At 35.9% G+C, this 15,838-nt stretch overlaps 1 protein-coding gene across 4 annotated transcripts in view; it reads left to right on the top strand.

Moving 5' to 3' along the window:
- The window catches only part of TNKS2 (tankyrase 2), a 64,704-nt gene extending 49,457 nt beyond the window's left edge, over positions 1 to 15,247 (top strand). For all 4 annotated transcript variants that reach the window (XM_003255217.4, XM_030809268.1, XM_030809269.1 and 1 more), the window contains 7 exons: positions 1,343 to 1,463; positions 4,913 to 5,010; positions 5,468 to 5,542; positions 7,331 to 7,436; positions 9,351 to 9,537; positions 11,874 to 12,030; positions 12,809 to 15,247. In XM_003255217.4, coding sequence (XP_003255265.1) covers positions 1,343 to 1,463; positions 4,913 to 5,010; positions 5,468 to 5,542; positions 7,331 to 7,436; positions 9,351 to 9,537; positions 11,874 to 12,030; positions 12,809 to 12,871 — 807 coding nt within the window. In that variant the 3' untranslated portion in view covers positions 12,872 to 15,247. The remainder of the gene's footprint in view (positions 1 to 1,342; positions 1,464 to 4,912; positions 5,011 to 5,467; positions 5,543 to 7,330; positions 7,437 to 9,350; positions 9,538 to 11,873; positions 12,031 to 12,808) is intronic.
- The last annotated feature ends 591 nt before the right edge of the window (positions 15,248 to 15,838 follow it).

The following is a 15,838-nucleotide window of genomic DNA, read 5'->3' as shown; positions in this document are numbered from 1 at the left end:
TCAGTTCTCTCTCAAGCCTGACACTTTTCTAGCTGCTATGGAAGGTATATGAATATGCCAGCCATATCTGGGCTTTTCTAAGCAGTCTAAGTTTAAAGTACTCTGTCAGAATACATTTACTGATTTTTGTTGTTGTTCAGAAAATAATGTTACTGTAGAGTTGCACTCTAAGGGACTTCCAGTGTAGTTATGGAAGTAGAATAAGAACATATGACTGGGTGCAGTGGATCATGTCTGTAATCCCAGCACTTTGGGAGGCCGAGGTGGGTGGATCATAAGGTCAGGAGTTCAAGACCAGCCTAGCCAAGATGGTGAAACCCCTGTCTCTACTAAAAATACAAAAAATTAGCCGGGCATGGTGGCAGGCACCTATAATCCCACCTACTCGGGAGGCCGAGGCAAAGAATTGCTTGAATCCAGGAGGCAGAGGTTGTAGTGAGCCAAGATCACACCACTGCACTCCAGCCTCGGTGACAGAGCGAGACTCTGTCTTAAAAAAAAAAAAAGAAAGAACATATGAAAATTCAAGTTGTAGCATAGATTTTAGAAATTTGTAGAAGGGAGCCAGGCACAGTGGCTCATGCCTGTAATCCCAGCACTTCGGGAAGCTGAGGCGGGTGGATCACCTGAGGTCAGGAGTTCAAGACCAGCCTGGCCAATATAGTGAAACCCTGTCCCTACTAAAAATACAAAAAATTAGCTGGGCGTGGTGGCAGGCACCTGTAATCCCAGCTACTGGGGAGGCTGAGGCAGGAGAATCGCTTGAACCTGGGAGGCAGAGGTTGCAGTGAGCTGAGATTGCACTTTTGCACTCCAGCCTTGGCAACAAGAGTGAAACTCCGTCTCAAAAATAAAAAAACAGAAATTTGAAGAAGGAAAAGATTACTGTGAGCTAGGCTTATCAGGGAATGCTTCATGGAATGTGTGTAAGTAAAACAGGATTTTAAAGAATGGCTTCAATTTCATGAAGCCATAGTGTATTACTGTATTAAAGGTAAAAGGGTTACTTTGAACAGTGATGCAGAAGTACCACTTGGCATAGTCCAGACTCAGCAGGAACCATTGAAAGACATTATATAAATAGGGCTGGATGTAGAGTGATGGTAGAAAAGTATTATGGAAGAGATAAAATAGAATACCTAAATGTGGTTAATTTGAAAGTGCGTTTTTGTTTTGCATTTTAGTTCTGCTCAGGTTCTTACGCTAAATGGAAATAATATTTTTAGAAATGTTTAAAATAATCTGGAGTAAATGTATGAATCTTATATATTATGAAAACACCAATATATGACTGTCCACCAAATAAGTAAGCATTCTAAGTAGTTTCCTCCTCTTTTGTAAGATCACTTTGGATGTATTAGTTGAGATGGGGCACAAGGAGCTGAAGGAGATTGGAATCAATGCTTATGGACATAGGCACAAACTAATTAAAGGAGTTGAGAGACTTATCTCCGGACAACAAGGTATTTTATTTTAATAATTGCTGTTGTCAGTTTAACAGTTTGCATAAAGGCAACCCTCAGTGTACTAAGTTATAATTTAAAAATATGTATGAGAGAATCTGTTTAATAGGAAGAATTCTAATTTAGGATTCAGGAAACTGGGATTATGTCTTAGCTGTGCCACTAACTTAAACTTACTGAGCTGCTGCTGTTAACGATGTGAACCTAAGTAAAATTTCTGGACCATTCAGAAATTTGGGACTTGTTTTAGCTCCTGAAAATAAGTTAGTTTGAGATTATTTTCTGAAGTTATTCTAGCTCTAAAAATGTATTATTTTAAAGGTCTGAAACTTCGGTATCTCATTTCTTGTGGTAATATAATAGATAATAACTAAGTGTTCAGGCTAACCCTTAAAGTACTGTAGTAGATCTCTTACGTAGATAAAATTTTAAGCACTTGGGATGAAAATACTGGAAAGCAATAATGTTGCAACTGAGGAAATTGAACAAAACAAAGTTGAATAATATTTTTATTTCTCCTTAATGTTGGTGCTTAAGGAAAAGCAAATTGCATTTATTCAGCAGATGTTAACACCTTATACCAGGTCTGGGTATAAAAAGGTGAATTGTGGCCGAACGTGGTGGCTCACGCCTGTAATTCCAACACTTTGGGACGCTGAGGCAGGTGGATCGTGAGGTCAGGAGATCGAGACCATCCTGGCTAACATGGTGAAACCCCATCTCTACTAAAAATACAAAATTAGCTGGGCGTGGTGGCGGGCGCCTGTAGTCCCAGCTATTCAGGAGGCTGAGGCAGGAGAATGGCGTGAACCCGGGAGGTGGAGCTTGCAGTGAGCTGAGATCACACCACTGCACTCCAGCCTGGGCGACAGAGTGAGACTCCGTCTCAAAACAATAATAAAAAAATAAAAATAAAAAGGTGAATTGTTTTAAGTGTCAAAACCACATTTAACTTTATTGTTCAACTGAGGAAGTGATTTATCTTGGGGTCAAAAGTATCCAATAATTGAATGTCCTGGCTGTACACCTGGGGTTAAAGAGAAACCTCCATCAGTAAAAATGAAGGTATTTTCAGGAATGAATGTATGCTAGCCAGGATGGGGTCCACCTCTGAAGAAATAAGAGCACCTCTAAAAATGTAGATGATTCAAGCTAAGGAATACTTTAAACTGGTATTTTAGAATAAGCTCAATTAAAGGTAGATGTGTTTTACTGCCTGATAGGGACTAGGATAAAATATTTTAAAGTGCAATATGGTCTTGGCTGTTTCTAGTATAGAGGACAAATTTTTATAAGATAAAGAGGAGGGGAAAGTCCATGATTTCCTGAAATATTAGTATACAATATAATTAGCACTAAAAATGAGGAACTAGAACCCTCAGTTGTAGACCATCGTTGTAACTCTACTGGAATAATACTGATCTGGTATGATAACAATTATGTTAGAGTACCAGGATAACAAGAGTCTTTTAGGGAAGAGGCAGGGTAGAAAAGGAAAGCAGGCAGTATTTGTATATTAAACATATCATAGCTATTAGGGCTGCACTGAAAAGCTGAAAGGCTCACTGACAGAAATGGATACATTGCCTCCAAATGGCAGAGGTACTTCCATGCCACCTCTGGTCCTGTAGTCACTCTGATACATCCAGCTCCACTTGGATAGGAACATTCATTCCTATATGAAGAAGAAACATCATGAGACAAAATGCTATGTCTGATCTAGCGTATCAGGGTCACTTTCCTACATAAAGTTACCATCTTCTTTATGTTCATTCAAAGCCAAGATTCTTTTTTTTTCCCCAACCTGATGTTAGTCAACCAACAGGAATTCTATACTTAACACCTGATTTGCAAAGTGAAACTGGTAGCTGCCTGTGATGATCTTCTAACAATCTATCATGCTGACTTAACAGCCTTACCTATCATTCAGTGCATCAAGTCAGTAGATGACTAGTACCATACTGATCTTTCAGTATTGATAAACATCATCTTGTATATGTTGCAGATGCCTCAGTCAAGCATTTGTCACAGTCTTTATTCTGTAAAATACTCTCCGTATGCTCTTCATAATCCTTAAAGATTATTGCAGTTCAGCCACTTCTTTTTTTTTTGAGACAGAGTCTTGCTCTGTGGCCCAGGCTGGAGTGCAGTGGCACGATCTCGGCTCACTGCAAGCTCCGCCTCCCAGGTTCACGCCATTCTTCTGCCTCAGCCTCCCGCGTAGCTGGGACTACAGGCGCCCGCCATCACGCCCGGCTAATTTTTTGTATTTTTAGTAGAGACGGGGTTTCACCATGTTAGCCAGGATGGTCTCGATCTCCTGACCTTGTGATCCGCCCGCCTCGGCCTCCCAAAGTGCTGGGATTACAGGCTTGAGCCACCGCGCCCGGCCCCAGTTCAGCCACTTCTGTAAGTGTTTATTAGCATTGACATGCTGGTAGTAGTCCTGTTCTTCAGACCATAGCTTTGAACCAGAATAGTGCTCTTCATCTCCAGAGACAAACTTCCATGCACTAACCCAGCTGTAAAGGATTTGGCCCCTACATGGGAAAACAGCAGTGTTGGAGATATTGTTGTAGAGATTAGAGGAGAGAGTTGTGCTACAAATACACCAAAGGAATTAGAAAATTCTGTTTAAAATTCCATTTAAAAAGCTTTTATAAGAGTAAAGATACAAAAATAGATATGATTATCTTGATCATTGACATTTGGAAAATATCACAAATTCATTGCTGAAGTAAACAATCTGTTATGGGACAGAATATACATTCAATAGGTGGTAAACTGTGGATTTCTCATTCTAGAGTGATTTTAAATTACCTGAGGCTATGCAAGTTTCTGTCATAATTCTTCCTCATATTTACAAAGAAGAAAGAGATTAAATGTTGAAAGGACTGCGTAGTTAGTAAAGAAAGTAATTTGAAGAAGAAAATGTGTTACAAACTCATTAAGAATAGGAGATAAGAGAAAGATTTTCTGAAATATTTCCACAAAACCCCTTATAACTTGTCAGGTCAAAAAGTAGTAGTCTAGCCGGGCGCGGTGGCTCAAGCCTGTAATCCCAGCACTTTGGGAGGCTGAGGCGGGCGGATCACCTGAGGTCAGGAATTCAAGACCAGCCTGACCAACATGGAGAAACCCCGTCTCTACTAATAATACAAAATTAGCCAGTCGTGGTAGCGAATGCCTGTAATCTCAGCTACTCGGGAGGCTAAGGCAGGAGAATCGCTTGAACCCAGGAGGTGGAGGTCGTGGTGAGCCAAGATCACCCAGCCTAGCCTGGGCAACGAGAGTGAAACTCTGTCTCAAAAAAAAAGTAAATAAATAAAAATAAAGTTTAAAAAAAAAAATTGGTAGTAAGCATCAGAAAAATTAGGTGGTTATTTTTGGTTTTGATATTCATTGTTTATCGACAATTTATTTTTCTACCTTCAAATTTTGTTTCATAGGTCTTAACCCTTATTTAACTTTGAACACTTCTGGTAGTGGAACAATTCTTATAGATCTGTCTCCTGATGATAAAGAGTTTCAGTCTGTGGAGGAAGAGGTATGTTCATATAACTTCAATAGTAGGTTCGCCTTATGTATTTAGTTCACTTTGTATCCTCTTGTTTCTTTTTCTTCCTTTAGTTTGCATTATATAATTTTCACCTATAAATTCTGTTTTCAAGCTGATTATCTAATAACTGTCTCTAGAAAATATTACCCATGAATTTATAAGACTCATATTCTTTGTTTTTGTGTTTGTTTTTGTTTTTGTTTTTAGTAGAGAGGGTTTTCGCCATGTTGCCCAGGCTGGTCTCGAACTCCTGAGCTCAGGCCACCTGCCGTGGCCTCCCAAAGTGGGGCACCATGCCCAGCCCTCATATTCTTTGAATAACAAAAATATTAAAACCTGTTTTGTATTCTCAAAAGTAGAATCAGATGAGTCAAGAACCATGTTCCCCAAATCAGAAAATACACAAATGCTAATGCACATATATTTCAAACCATTTTTCTGACAGATGCAAAGTACAGTTCGAGAGCACAGAGATGGAGGTCATGCAGGTGGAATCTTCAACAGATACAATATTCTCAAGGTAATTAATTAGTGAAGGTAAAGTTTTCTGAGACCATAGTTTTCAAAGCCTGAACCCATAAGTAACTTTCATAAGAATCTAATCTAGCCTGTTAAGTCCTTGACTTGGCATCAGAGACTATTTTGGGAAAGAAGATACCCTTAGAAGGTTAATATTCTCCAAATCCCTGTGCTATTTTTAATAAAGGATAATAATTCAATTCTTGTTGAACATATTCAAGTTTATGGGTTATGCTTTATCTTGGGGTAATGCTAAATACTATAGGTTCAATACTTTATATAAAGTACTGTTAAAGTACTCTATTGTAACAAAGCTGAATTTTTTTTGTGGCGGATACCATCTTTATAGTCATACAATGCTTATTTTTTTATCCTGATAGACTACAGGTTTCTGAAAGTCCCTAAATATATTATCTTTTTATAAATTTTAATAGTACTCTCTTCATCTTTTCCAAAAAAATATATTTTAAATTGTTTTGAGTCATTTAGTGACTGCTGTCTTACTGATTTCAGTTATTCTTCTTAGGAACTTTTTCAACGTTATGTTTTTCATGAACTGTAGTAATCAAAACTGCACACCATACTTGATGCATAATGAATTCGTATTAACTACATTGATGCAGTATATTCCTAATAATTGTAAAAATAAGACAGAATTAAAATGTGACAAATGCCTTTCTAATACACAAATGCAAAACTCTGAACAGTGTCAAATCTTTGAGCCGTATTGTATTACTGTTTCATAACATACTATGAGTATAATATGTAATCAGACAAATACAGCCTACTACAGGTACATTTCAGTCAAGTCCACTTTGTCTACAAGCATTAACAAAATGTGTGGAGTTTTGTTAGGAGTGAGAGGAGGAGAGAGATTGTCTGTTTGATTTCTAAAGTAGTTGGATTTGAGAAAGATACCTTCCCCTAATAAAGGTATTTTCATGCATTGTTTAATAAAAATTTTTTCAGTGATGAAACAGGGTTTTTTGTTGTTGTTGTTGTTGTTGTTCCTTTTTAATGCATAAATGAGATCTATTTGTGACAGTTATGGTCCTTGATTACATCTGTGGCAGTATTTTGCATTATTTGAGCCAAGAGTAAAACCATCAGCTTCCAGGTGTGCTCTAGGAACCAGCAGGGGGCTGTAGCACCTTTAAACACAGCTAAGAAACAACAGTAGTATTGTGAATTTTGTTCCTAGAAATACTCCTAATGAGACTGATATCCACGTTAAAATCTTTTGCAGATAAAAATTTTCTGAATTAGGTCGAGGGAGTAATTGTGTGTGTGTTGATGGGTGGGGGATGCTATTTCAAATATTCTTAATTTAAAACAGATTAATATGGAGCTCTGAGACAAATCCATTGGGGGAAAAAGGATACTCTTCTCTTTCTAGTACTTTATACAGAAAAAACTCGGCATGTCTGATTTGGAGGTGTTTTTGTAATAGTTTTAAGTTAATAGTTCAAGTTTTGTAATAGTTTAAGTTAATAGTTTAAGTTAAGTTTAAGTTAATTTAAGAATGGAAGTGTTTTAATAAATTAACAGTATTCCTGACCTTCACATATGGCCTTTTTCTCTTTGGATTTTTTTAATCTCCAAAATGTAGCTATACTTCCAACTTTATGGTTGGGATGAAGTATTTTTAGTTGATTAAAATAACACATTTTATATTTCAGAGAAAAGTTTTGCCTACCTTCTAGCTAAATGTATGGCCCATGTTTGATTCAGATGAAGAAATCAGTAAGTAATTCCTAAAGATTTGATTTTTCTGGTTTATTTTTTATAGATTCAGAAGGTTTGTAACAAGAAACTATGGGAAAGATATACTCACCGGAGAAAAGAAGTTTCTGAAGAAAACCACAACCATGCCAATGAACGAATGCTATTTCATGGTAAGATTCCTCCCCACCGACTCTACCACTGTCTTCCACGTTAGGATAGTTTTTTTTTGTTCAGATATGAAATAATAATAAGCCTATATATTCTTTATGTCATTATTTTAAAATAAACCTAGTATTTCTGTAGCTTTCACATTTATATTTTCAACTTCTTTTGAATTTGTGTATTTTATAATGGATTGTTTTTAAATAAGATTACCACAATAAAAAATAGAAATGAGAGTGTTGACTATCTTTTCCTTTTTTCTTTAAATAGTAAATTTTGCTTATGGTCACTCTAAGAAATTTTGTGTTTTACTTTTAACTAGTTGATTGAATTAAAAATAAGACCTGGGAATCACCTCAGAAGAAGGTGTACATCCTATTCTGATTTTGATTCTAAGTATCAAACCGACACAATTTGAAAAGAGCCATTGTTATTGAACCTATAGAGGTTTCTGATGACTGTAGAATTGAAACCATAGAATTGAATTGAAAGCACAATTACTTATTCTTCTTGGAATTTTCTACTTTTTTTGTATTATAAGCCGGCAGGTGTTGATTAGTCTTTCAAATTTTAGCAGAGTTAAACATATTAATGTAGTATTTATGAGGCCTTCAAGTACATTACCCATAGTAGTTCCAGTCTGTTTCTTCATTTGTCCTTGATTGCAGAAAAATTTTAGAGACCTGTAAAGTTCTCTAAAACACAGTAAATTTCATAATACCCTGGGAGAATGTCTGTAACAGAATGGATTCATGTGCAGAATCTAAACATGTTGCACTCCTTATTCCAGAATCCTAAATAATTATCATGATAATCTCTTGACACAGGGCATATTTATCTGTTAACGTGATGGTTATAATGTGGTTTTTCTAATTTGTAATATAAATAATTTTGGTTTTCCCAAGTTAATTCAAAAAATGATTCTATTCATCTGTATTTCTGTAAAGTAGAATTCAGTATATTTTCCTGTCTGTCTGTGGAAAGGGAACATGATCTTGATAAATGAATTAGCTGTGGTTTTTTTACTTTTTCCGTCCCCTACCCTACTCCACTCCCAAGGAAGGAGGAGAGAGAAGTCAATGTGCAGGGGGTGAGGGAAAGCACCACATTTGCAGATAGAATCTTGTATCACAACTGATGAAAGGCAGAAGTGGAAGGATAGAAGAGAAGAGGTATAAGAAAGAGAATAAGAATGCGAAAGTTGGGCCGGGTGCGGTGGCTCACACCTGTAATCCCAGCACTTTGGGAGGCCAAGGTGAGTGGATCACCTGAGGTCAGGAGTCTCACCAATATGTTGAAACCCCGTCTCTACTAAAACTACAAAACTAGCCAGGTGTGGTGGTGTGCACCTATAGTCCCAGCTACTCAGGAGGCTGAGACAGGAGAATTGCTTGAACCCAGGAGGCAGAGGTTGCAGTGAGCCAAGATCATGCCACTGCACTCCAGCCTGGGCCACAGAGCGAGACTACATCTCAAAAAAATTTTTAAAAAAAGAATGTGAAAGTCTACTTGGGCCACTTGATATCTTCAAAAAAGCACACAGGCATAGGCATCATTCTAAGACCTAATTACATTTAGCTTTGCTATCTAAAGTGAATTATGAGCCTCTTGGTTTTAGATTTTTATGGATTTGCAGTCTGGCATTTAGTAACTCTTACATTGATATTTCAAGTAATCTGTTCTTCTAGTTCAATCTGTGTCCTTATTTTAGCACATGAACCAGCACTCTATTAGAAACATCAGTTGATGTTAGCAGTTCTTTATTCTAAAATAGCTGGCTGACAGTTAACTTGTTACCCTTTTTCGTTTTGGCTTTATTATGGTGGGGCTGTATATTTTAAGAATTCAATTTCTAAAAAACTAGTTTTTTACTTTTCTAAAATAAATTTTAAATTATTGTTACCCATCTATATGTGTTTCAGGGTCTCCTTTTGTGAATGCAATTATCCACAAAGGCTTTGATGAAAGGCATGCGTACATAGGTGGTATGTTTGGAGCTGGCATTTATTTTGCTGAAAACTCTTCCAAAAGCAATCAATATGTATATGGAATTGGAGGAGGTACTGGGTGTCCAGTTCACAAAGACAGATCTTGTTACATTTGCCACAGGTAAGAGATCACTTGTTCTCATTTATTTTGGTGGTAATCAGATAAGAACTAGTTACATTTTTGAGGGCAAAGCATTATGTTGGACAGCCTTAGGAATGCAAGCTAGGCATGTTTTAGATTGCTTTTGGCCCTCTCACCAATTATAATAATAGCTAATATTTATTAAATGATCCGTATAGGCCAATTATAATTTAAGCACTTGACCTGTTTGACTAATTTAATCATTAGAATATCTGGTGCCTTAAAGCATACTGAGTAGAAAGTAACATTAGGCATGAAAGAGGCTTTATTGTAGCCCTTGAGTATTGTAGGACTCTGTGGACTCTTTAAAAAATCTAGTATTCAAATGCTAAAATGGCATTATTTGTCAAATTTAATTATTTGATGGCAGTGCCTGAGCCTCTCTTCCACTGTGATACGATCCTAATTCTCAATTTGCAATATTACTATAAGAACTTAAAATTAAAACATTGATCCTTTTTGAAAGGAAATAATAATCAAATAACTACTTTGCACTTTTTTTTCCACTTTTAATTACCTGTTCTAACTCACTTGTTAAAAATCATTTAAGTAACTTGTCCCTAACTTACAAAACCTTATAGGCAAAAAGTAATGCCATTTGAAAAATCTAGTAAGATTAATTCCTGAGATTTATTCGACAGGGCACTGCTTATTGAATATATGGATCAGTAGTTTATCGAGCATTAGCGTGCATTAGAATCACCTAGATGGCTTGTTTAAATCACAGATTCTTAGGCTCCACCTCCTCAGTTGCTGATTTAGTAGATCTGGGGTGGGACTCTAGAATTTGAGTTTCTACCAAGTTCCCAGATGTGACGCTGTATTTCTGACCACTGATCTATAAAAAACCCCTAGAGCAGTACTTTGCACTTTGGAAGCACATTGGAATCACCCAGGGAATATTAAAAAACTATTAATGCCTGTGTCCCATCCTCACAGAATCTCTTTTAATTGGTCTGGGGCATGATCTGGATATTAGAATTTTTAAAAGCTTCCCAGTTGATTTCAAAGGGCTTCCGAGCTGAAGAATTGCAGTCATGGAGGGAAACAGATTCTTTCTTTGTGTTTGTTTTGTTCTTACTGTTATCCCTCTAAATTTAGGCCTGCATAGGTAGTACACAGTAGGCCCTCCTATGTATGACATCCCACTCCTATTTTAGATCATAAATTGGAGTGGTTAGGAGGCATGTAATTTCCTGTAAATTGAACACTGCTGTTTTTATTTGTCATATATGGTGTGAAGGCTAAATAGTTTTGATTATTAGTAATAAGCAACATTCTAATACCTCCCTCTTCTTTGGAAGATAGAACCATCAACTGGTCTACCGAAATATCTTGTTATCTTCTAAAAAGAAACAATGACGTTAATACTAAGAGGTTGTTTGAAACTAAGAAAAGCCAGTCACGTGCCTGAGAGGAGTGAGAGGGTAATCTACTGAAACTGGTGGTGAGGGGAGACCACCAGTTTACTTCCTATCTAAGGAAGTAACATTTCAGCTGAAGTCTGAAAATTGAGTGGGTATCAGCCAGTGGAAGAATGGTAAAATAGATACCATTCCAATGGTGGAGAAAATTCTATGGATGGGGACCATTAATAAAGGAAGTTTGGCCTTTGTGAAGAAAAGAAAACCAATGTGCTTGGGGCATAATGAACATAAAATGAGATTCAAGAAATTGGAGCCATTGTACAGAATTTGGATTTTCTCCCAAGTACAGTGACAGCCTCTAAAAGGTTTTAAGCAGAAAAGTGACTTGATCTAATTTTTGTTTGTTTTAATTACTTGGATGGGAAAAGTTTGGGCAGGAATTAGAGAAGAAACAGGAAGACTGGTTTAGAAAGCCATTGTGTGATAGTCCAGGTGAATATTTCAGTAATTTGACTTAATAGCGACTAGAATTAAGAAAAGTAAATGGATTTCAAATATATTTTGAAGGTAAAATCAACTGGACTTAATTAGATATGTGTCCAACTTTGCAAGCCACTTAATGGAAGTCTGCTAAACCTTCTCCTTCCCACTTGGCCAGTGACTTTTGTTTTTTGCTGAGATACAAACAAGGTGGTAGAGTCTGCATCTCTATAAGGTTATTACATTTTTCAGATTTTATAGTTAAAATAAGGACTAAATTGACAAATTATTTCATTAATAAGAGTAGTAGAAGACATTCTTAAAAAGTTCTTTTAGGGGTGAAATGATAAAAACAATTATAAGTATTTATGTATAAGTAAATTTTTAAAACTTACACTGTGTCCACACATTGTCATATTTATGTATCAAATTTGACTTCAGGGTGATCTTTTCCTTTTCATTTTATAGGCAGCTGCTCTTTTGCCGGGTAACCTTGGGAAAGTCTTTCCTGCAGTTCAGTGCAATGAAAATGGCACATTCTCCTCCAGGTCATCATTCAGTCACTGGTAGGCCCAGTGTAAATGGCCTAGCATTAGCTGAATATGTTATTTACAGAGGAGAACAGGTAATGTAGTTTTATTTGTTCGTCTTCAAAAATGCTAGAGAGGCATACTTTAACTTTTTACTAATCTCTTGAATTGACAAGACATATTGCCTTAACTGGATTTTTAAAAAATTTTATTTGGAGATAATTTCAGATTTGGAAAGTTACGGAAATAATAAAGAGAATTCTCTTATATAACCTTTACCTAGATTTCCTAAATGTTAATATTTTGTTCTCTTTTTTTCTCATCATTCTCTCCTTCCTTCCCTGTGTGTGTACATATTTTTTTGTGAACTGTTTGAGAGTAAGTTGCAGGGCATGTCCCTTTACCATTAACTATTTCAATTGTAAATTTCCTAAAAACAATAAGACTTTATTCAAATTTTGCCAATCGTTTCGGATTTTTCTTAGCTCTTACAAATAATTGAAATCTTGTATTTAACAGCCTGTCCGTAGCAAAGTATATAATTGTGTTTTGCTGTCAGTGAGAGCCAAAAGTAGTTCTAGAGCAGTGTTGTGAATTGGGGGTAGGTATCGGAATCACCTCAGTTACTAAAATCAGACATGATTTCAGTCTTATCTGATACTTATGAACTTAGTATTCAGCCTAGACTTGCTGATTGAAAATCTAAAGAACTGTAGTCAGGGTAAAGATGTTTTGAGAAAATGTCCCTAGATGATTCTGATCTACAACAGTAATTTAGAACCTCCTCCCTAAGATTAGGAATACTTACGGAAAGTCTATTTATCTTTCAAGAAAATTTTTGTACCGTAATTTGAATTTATCTTTCTCTTCCAGGCTTATCCTGAGTATTTAATTACTTACCAGATTATGAGGCCTGAAGGTATGGTCGATGGATAAGTAGTTATTTTAAGAAGCTAATTCCACTGAACCTAAAATCATCAAAGCAGCAGTGGCCTCTACAAATTACTCCTTCGCTGAAAAAAAATAATCTTGCCCACAGGCCTGTGGCAAAAGGATGAAAATGTGAACGAAGTTTAACATTCTGACTTGATAAAGCTTTAATAATGTACAGTGTTTTCTAAATATTTCCTGTTTTTTCAGCACTTTAACAGATGCCATTCCAGGTTAAACTGGGTTGTCTGTACTAAATTATAAACAGAGTTAACTTGAACCTTTTATATGTTATGCATTGATTCTAACAAACTGTAATGCCCTCAACAGAACTCATTTTACTAATACAATACTGTGTTCTTTAAAACACAGCATTTACACTGAATACAATTTCATTTGTAAAACTGTAAATAAGAGCTTTTGTACTAGCCCAATATTTATTTACATTGCTTTGTAATATAAATCTGTTTTAGAACTGCAGCGGTTTACAAAATTTTTTCATATGTATTGTTCATCTGTACTTCATCTTACATCGTCATGATTGAGTGATCTTTACATTTGATTCCAGAGGCTATGTTGAGTTGTTAGTTGGGAAAGATTGAGTTATCAGATTTCATTTGCCGATGGGAGCCTTTATCTGTCATTAGAAATCTTTCTCATTTAAGAACTTATGAATATGGTGAAGATTTAATTTGTGATACCTTTGTATGTATAAGACACATTCCAAAGAGCTCTAACTATGATAGATCCTGATTACTAAAGAAGCTTCTTTACTGGCCTCAATTTCTAGCTTTCATGTTGGAAAATTTTCTAAAGTCATTCTGTGAAAATTAGAGCAAAGTGCTCCTGTTTTTTAGAGAAACTAAATCTTGCTGTTGAACAATTACTGTGTTCTTTTCATGGAACGTAAGTAGGATGTTACATTTCCAGGGTGGGAAGGGTAATCCTAAATCATTTCCCAGTCTATTTTAATTACCTTAAATCTAAAGGGAAAAAAAAAATCACCAACAGGACTGGGTAGTTTTTTATCCTAAGTATATTTTTTCCTGTTCTTTTTACTTGGTTTTATTGCTGTGTTTATAGCCAATCTATACATCATGGGTAAACTTAACCCAGAACTATAAAATGTAGTTGTCTCAGTCCCCTCCAGGCCTCCTGAATGGGGAAGTGCAGTGAAACAGGTGCTTCTTGCTCCTGGGTTTTCTCTCCATGATGTTATGCCCAGTTGGAAATACGCTCTCAGTTTGTGCACTATATGGTGACCAGGCCTGTGTTCAGTTTGGCAGCTGTAGAAGGAAATGCTGTCCCATAAAATGCCATTCCTATTTTCTAATATAACACTCTTTTCCAGGAAGCATGCTTAAGCATCTTGTTACAGAGACATACATCCATTGTGGCTTGGCAGTCTCTTTTGTTTGTTGACTTGAGCTCCCTTCAAAGTCGAGGAAAGATCTTTACTCACTTATTGAGGACATTCCCCATCACTGTCTGTACCAGTTCACCTTTATTTTACGTTTTATTCAGTCTGTAAATTAACTGGCCCTTTGCAGTAACTTGTACATAAAGTGCTAGAAAATCATGTTCCTTGTCCTAAGAGTTAATCAGAGTAAATACATTTCTGGAGTTGTTTCTGTGATGTAAATTATGATCATTATTTAAGAAGTCAAATCCTGATCTTGAAGTGCTTTTTATACAGTTCACTAATAATTACAAATATCCTAAAGTCATTTCTTGGAACACAAGTGGAGTATGCCAAATTTTATATGAATTTTTCAGATTATCTAAGCTTCCAGGTTTTATAATTAGAAGATAATGAGAGAATTAATGGGGTTTATATTTACATTCTCTCTCAACTATGTAGCCCATATTACTCACCCTATGAGTGAATCTGGAATTGCTTTTCATGTGAAATCATTGTGGTCTATGAGTTTACAATACTGCAAACTGTGTTATTTTATCTAATCCATTGCTTAATGAGTGTGTTTTTCCATGAATGAATATACCGTGGTTCATATGTTAGCATGGCAGTATTTTCAGATAGCTTTTTGTTTGTTGGGAAGTTGGGGTTTTGGGGGGAGGGGGAGTATTAGTACGTTGCATGAAATAGCTTACTTTATAATGATGGAATTGGTTTTTCTTTTGTCTTGTGATTTTTTTTTTGAAGTGAAATTTAACTTTTTGTGCAAGTAGTACTATTATACCCATCTTCAGTGTCTTACTTGTACTGTATCACATTCCATACCCTCATTTAATTCTTAATAAAACTGTTCACTTGTTTTTCTGGGTAGCATGGTAATTACTGGAATACTATAAATGTGTTGAATGGTCTTTGAGAAAATGAATTAAGATTACAATAAACCACAATTGCAGGGAAACAATGTAGTTCTGAGTCTAATAGTGACAAAGAATGCAGTTTGAAGTTTGAAATATTGAATATTGTAGCTGTACTTGCTCATTAAAATGAAAGTAGCTGTGAGATGCTTTCAACATTTAGTCTATTCAGCACAACTTTGGTAAACCTTAAAGCTCATTCCTGGGAAATTAATCTTCTTATAAAAAGGAATATATTTTTATTTCTGTGTCATATGAAAACATTCTTAATAAGTTTCCAAATCTCAAAGTTAGTGGTATTTATTGCTATTAAAAGAAAGTGTAATCGCATATGTATATTAGACTTCAGTATGTTAAGTTTCCTTGTGTGTAATCAATTCCCTGATTTCCATAATAAGAGAATGATGGTGCGAATAATTCTTAAGTCTTTTGGCTTTGAAATACATTTCAGCAGCTGTGTTCCTATTTCATTTAGAGTAATATGGAAGTATTTGCTGCTATTTCAAGTATGCATGCCAGTCTCAGGTGTTTATTGTGATCCAGTTGTTTGCAGGTTGATGAGGCAAGAAAGCATGCAGATTTCCCAGAGCTCTTACAGTCTACTCCTGACTGTGCCTTTACCTGCTGTCCTATTACAGGACT

Source organism: Nomascus leucogenys, chromosome 3 (assembly GCF_006542625.1).
Source record: "Nomascus leucogenys isolate Asia chromosome 3, Asia_NLE_v1, whole genome shotgun sequence".
NCBI lineage: Eukaryota > Metazoa > Chordata > Mammalia > Primates > Hylobatidae > Nomascus > Nomascus leucogenys.
Note: the sequence above shows the minus strand (reverse complement) of the source record. Positions and strands in the feature narration are given on the sequence as shown.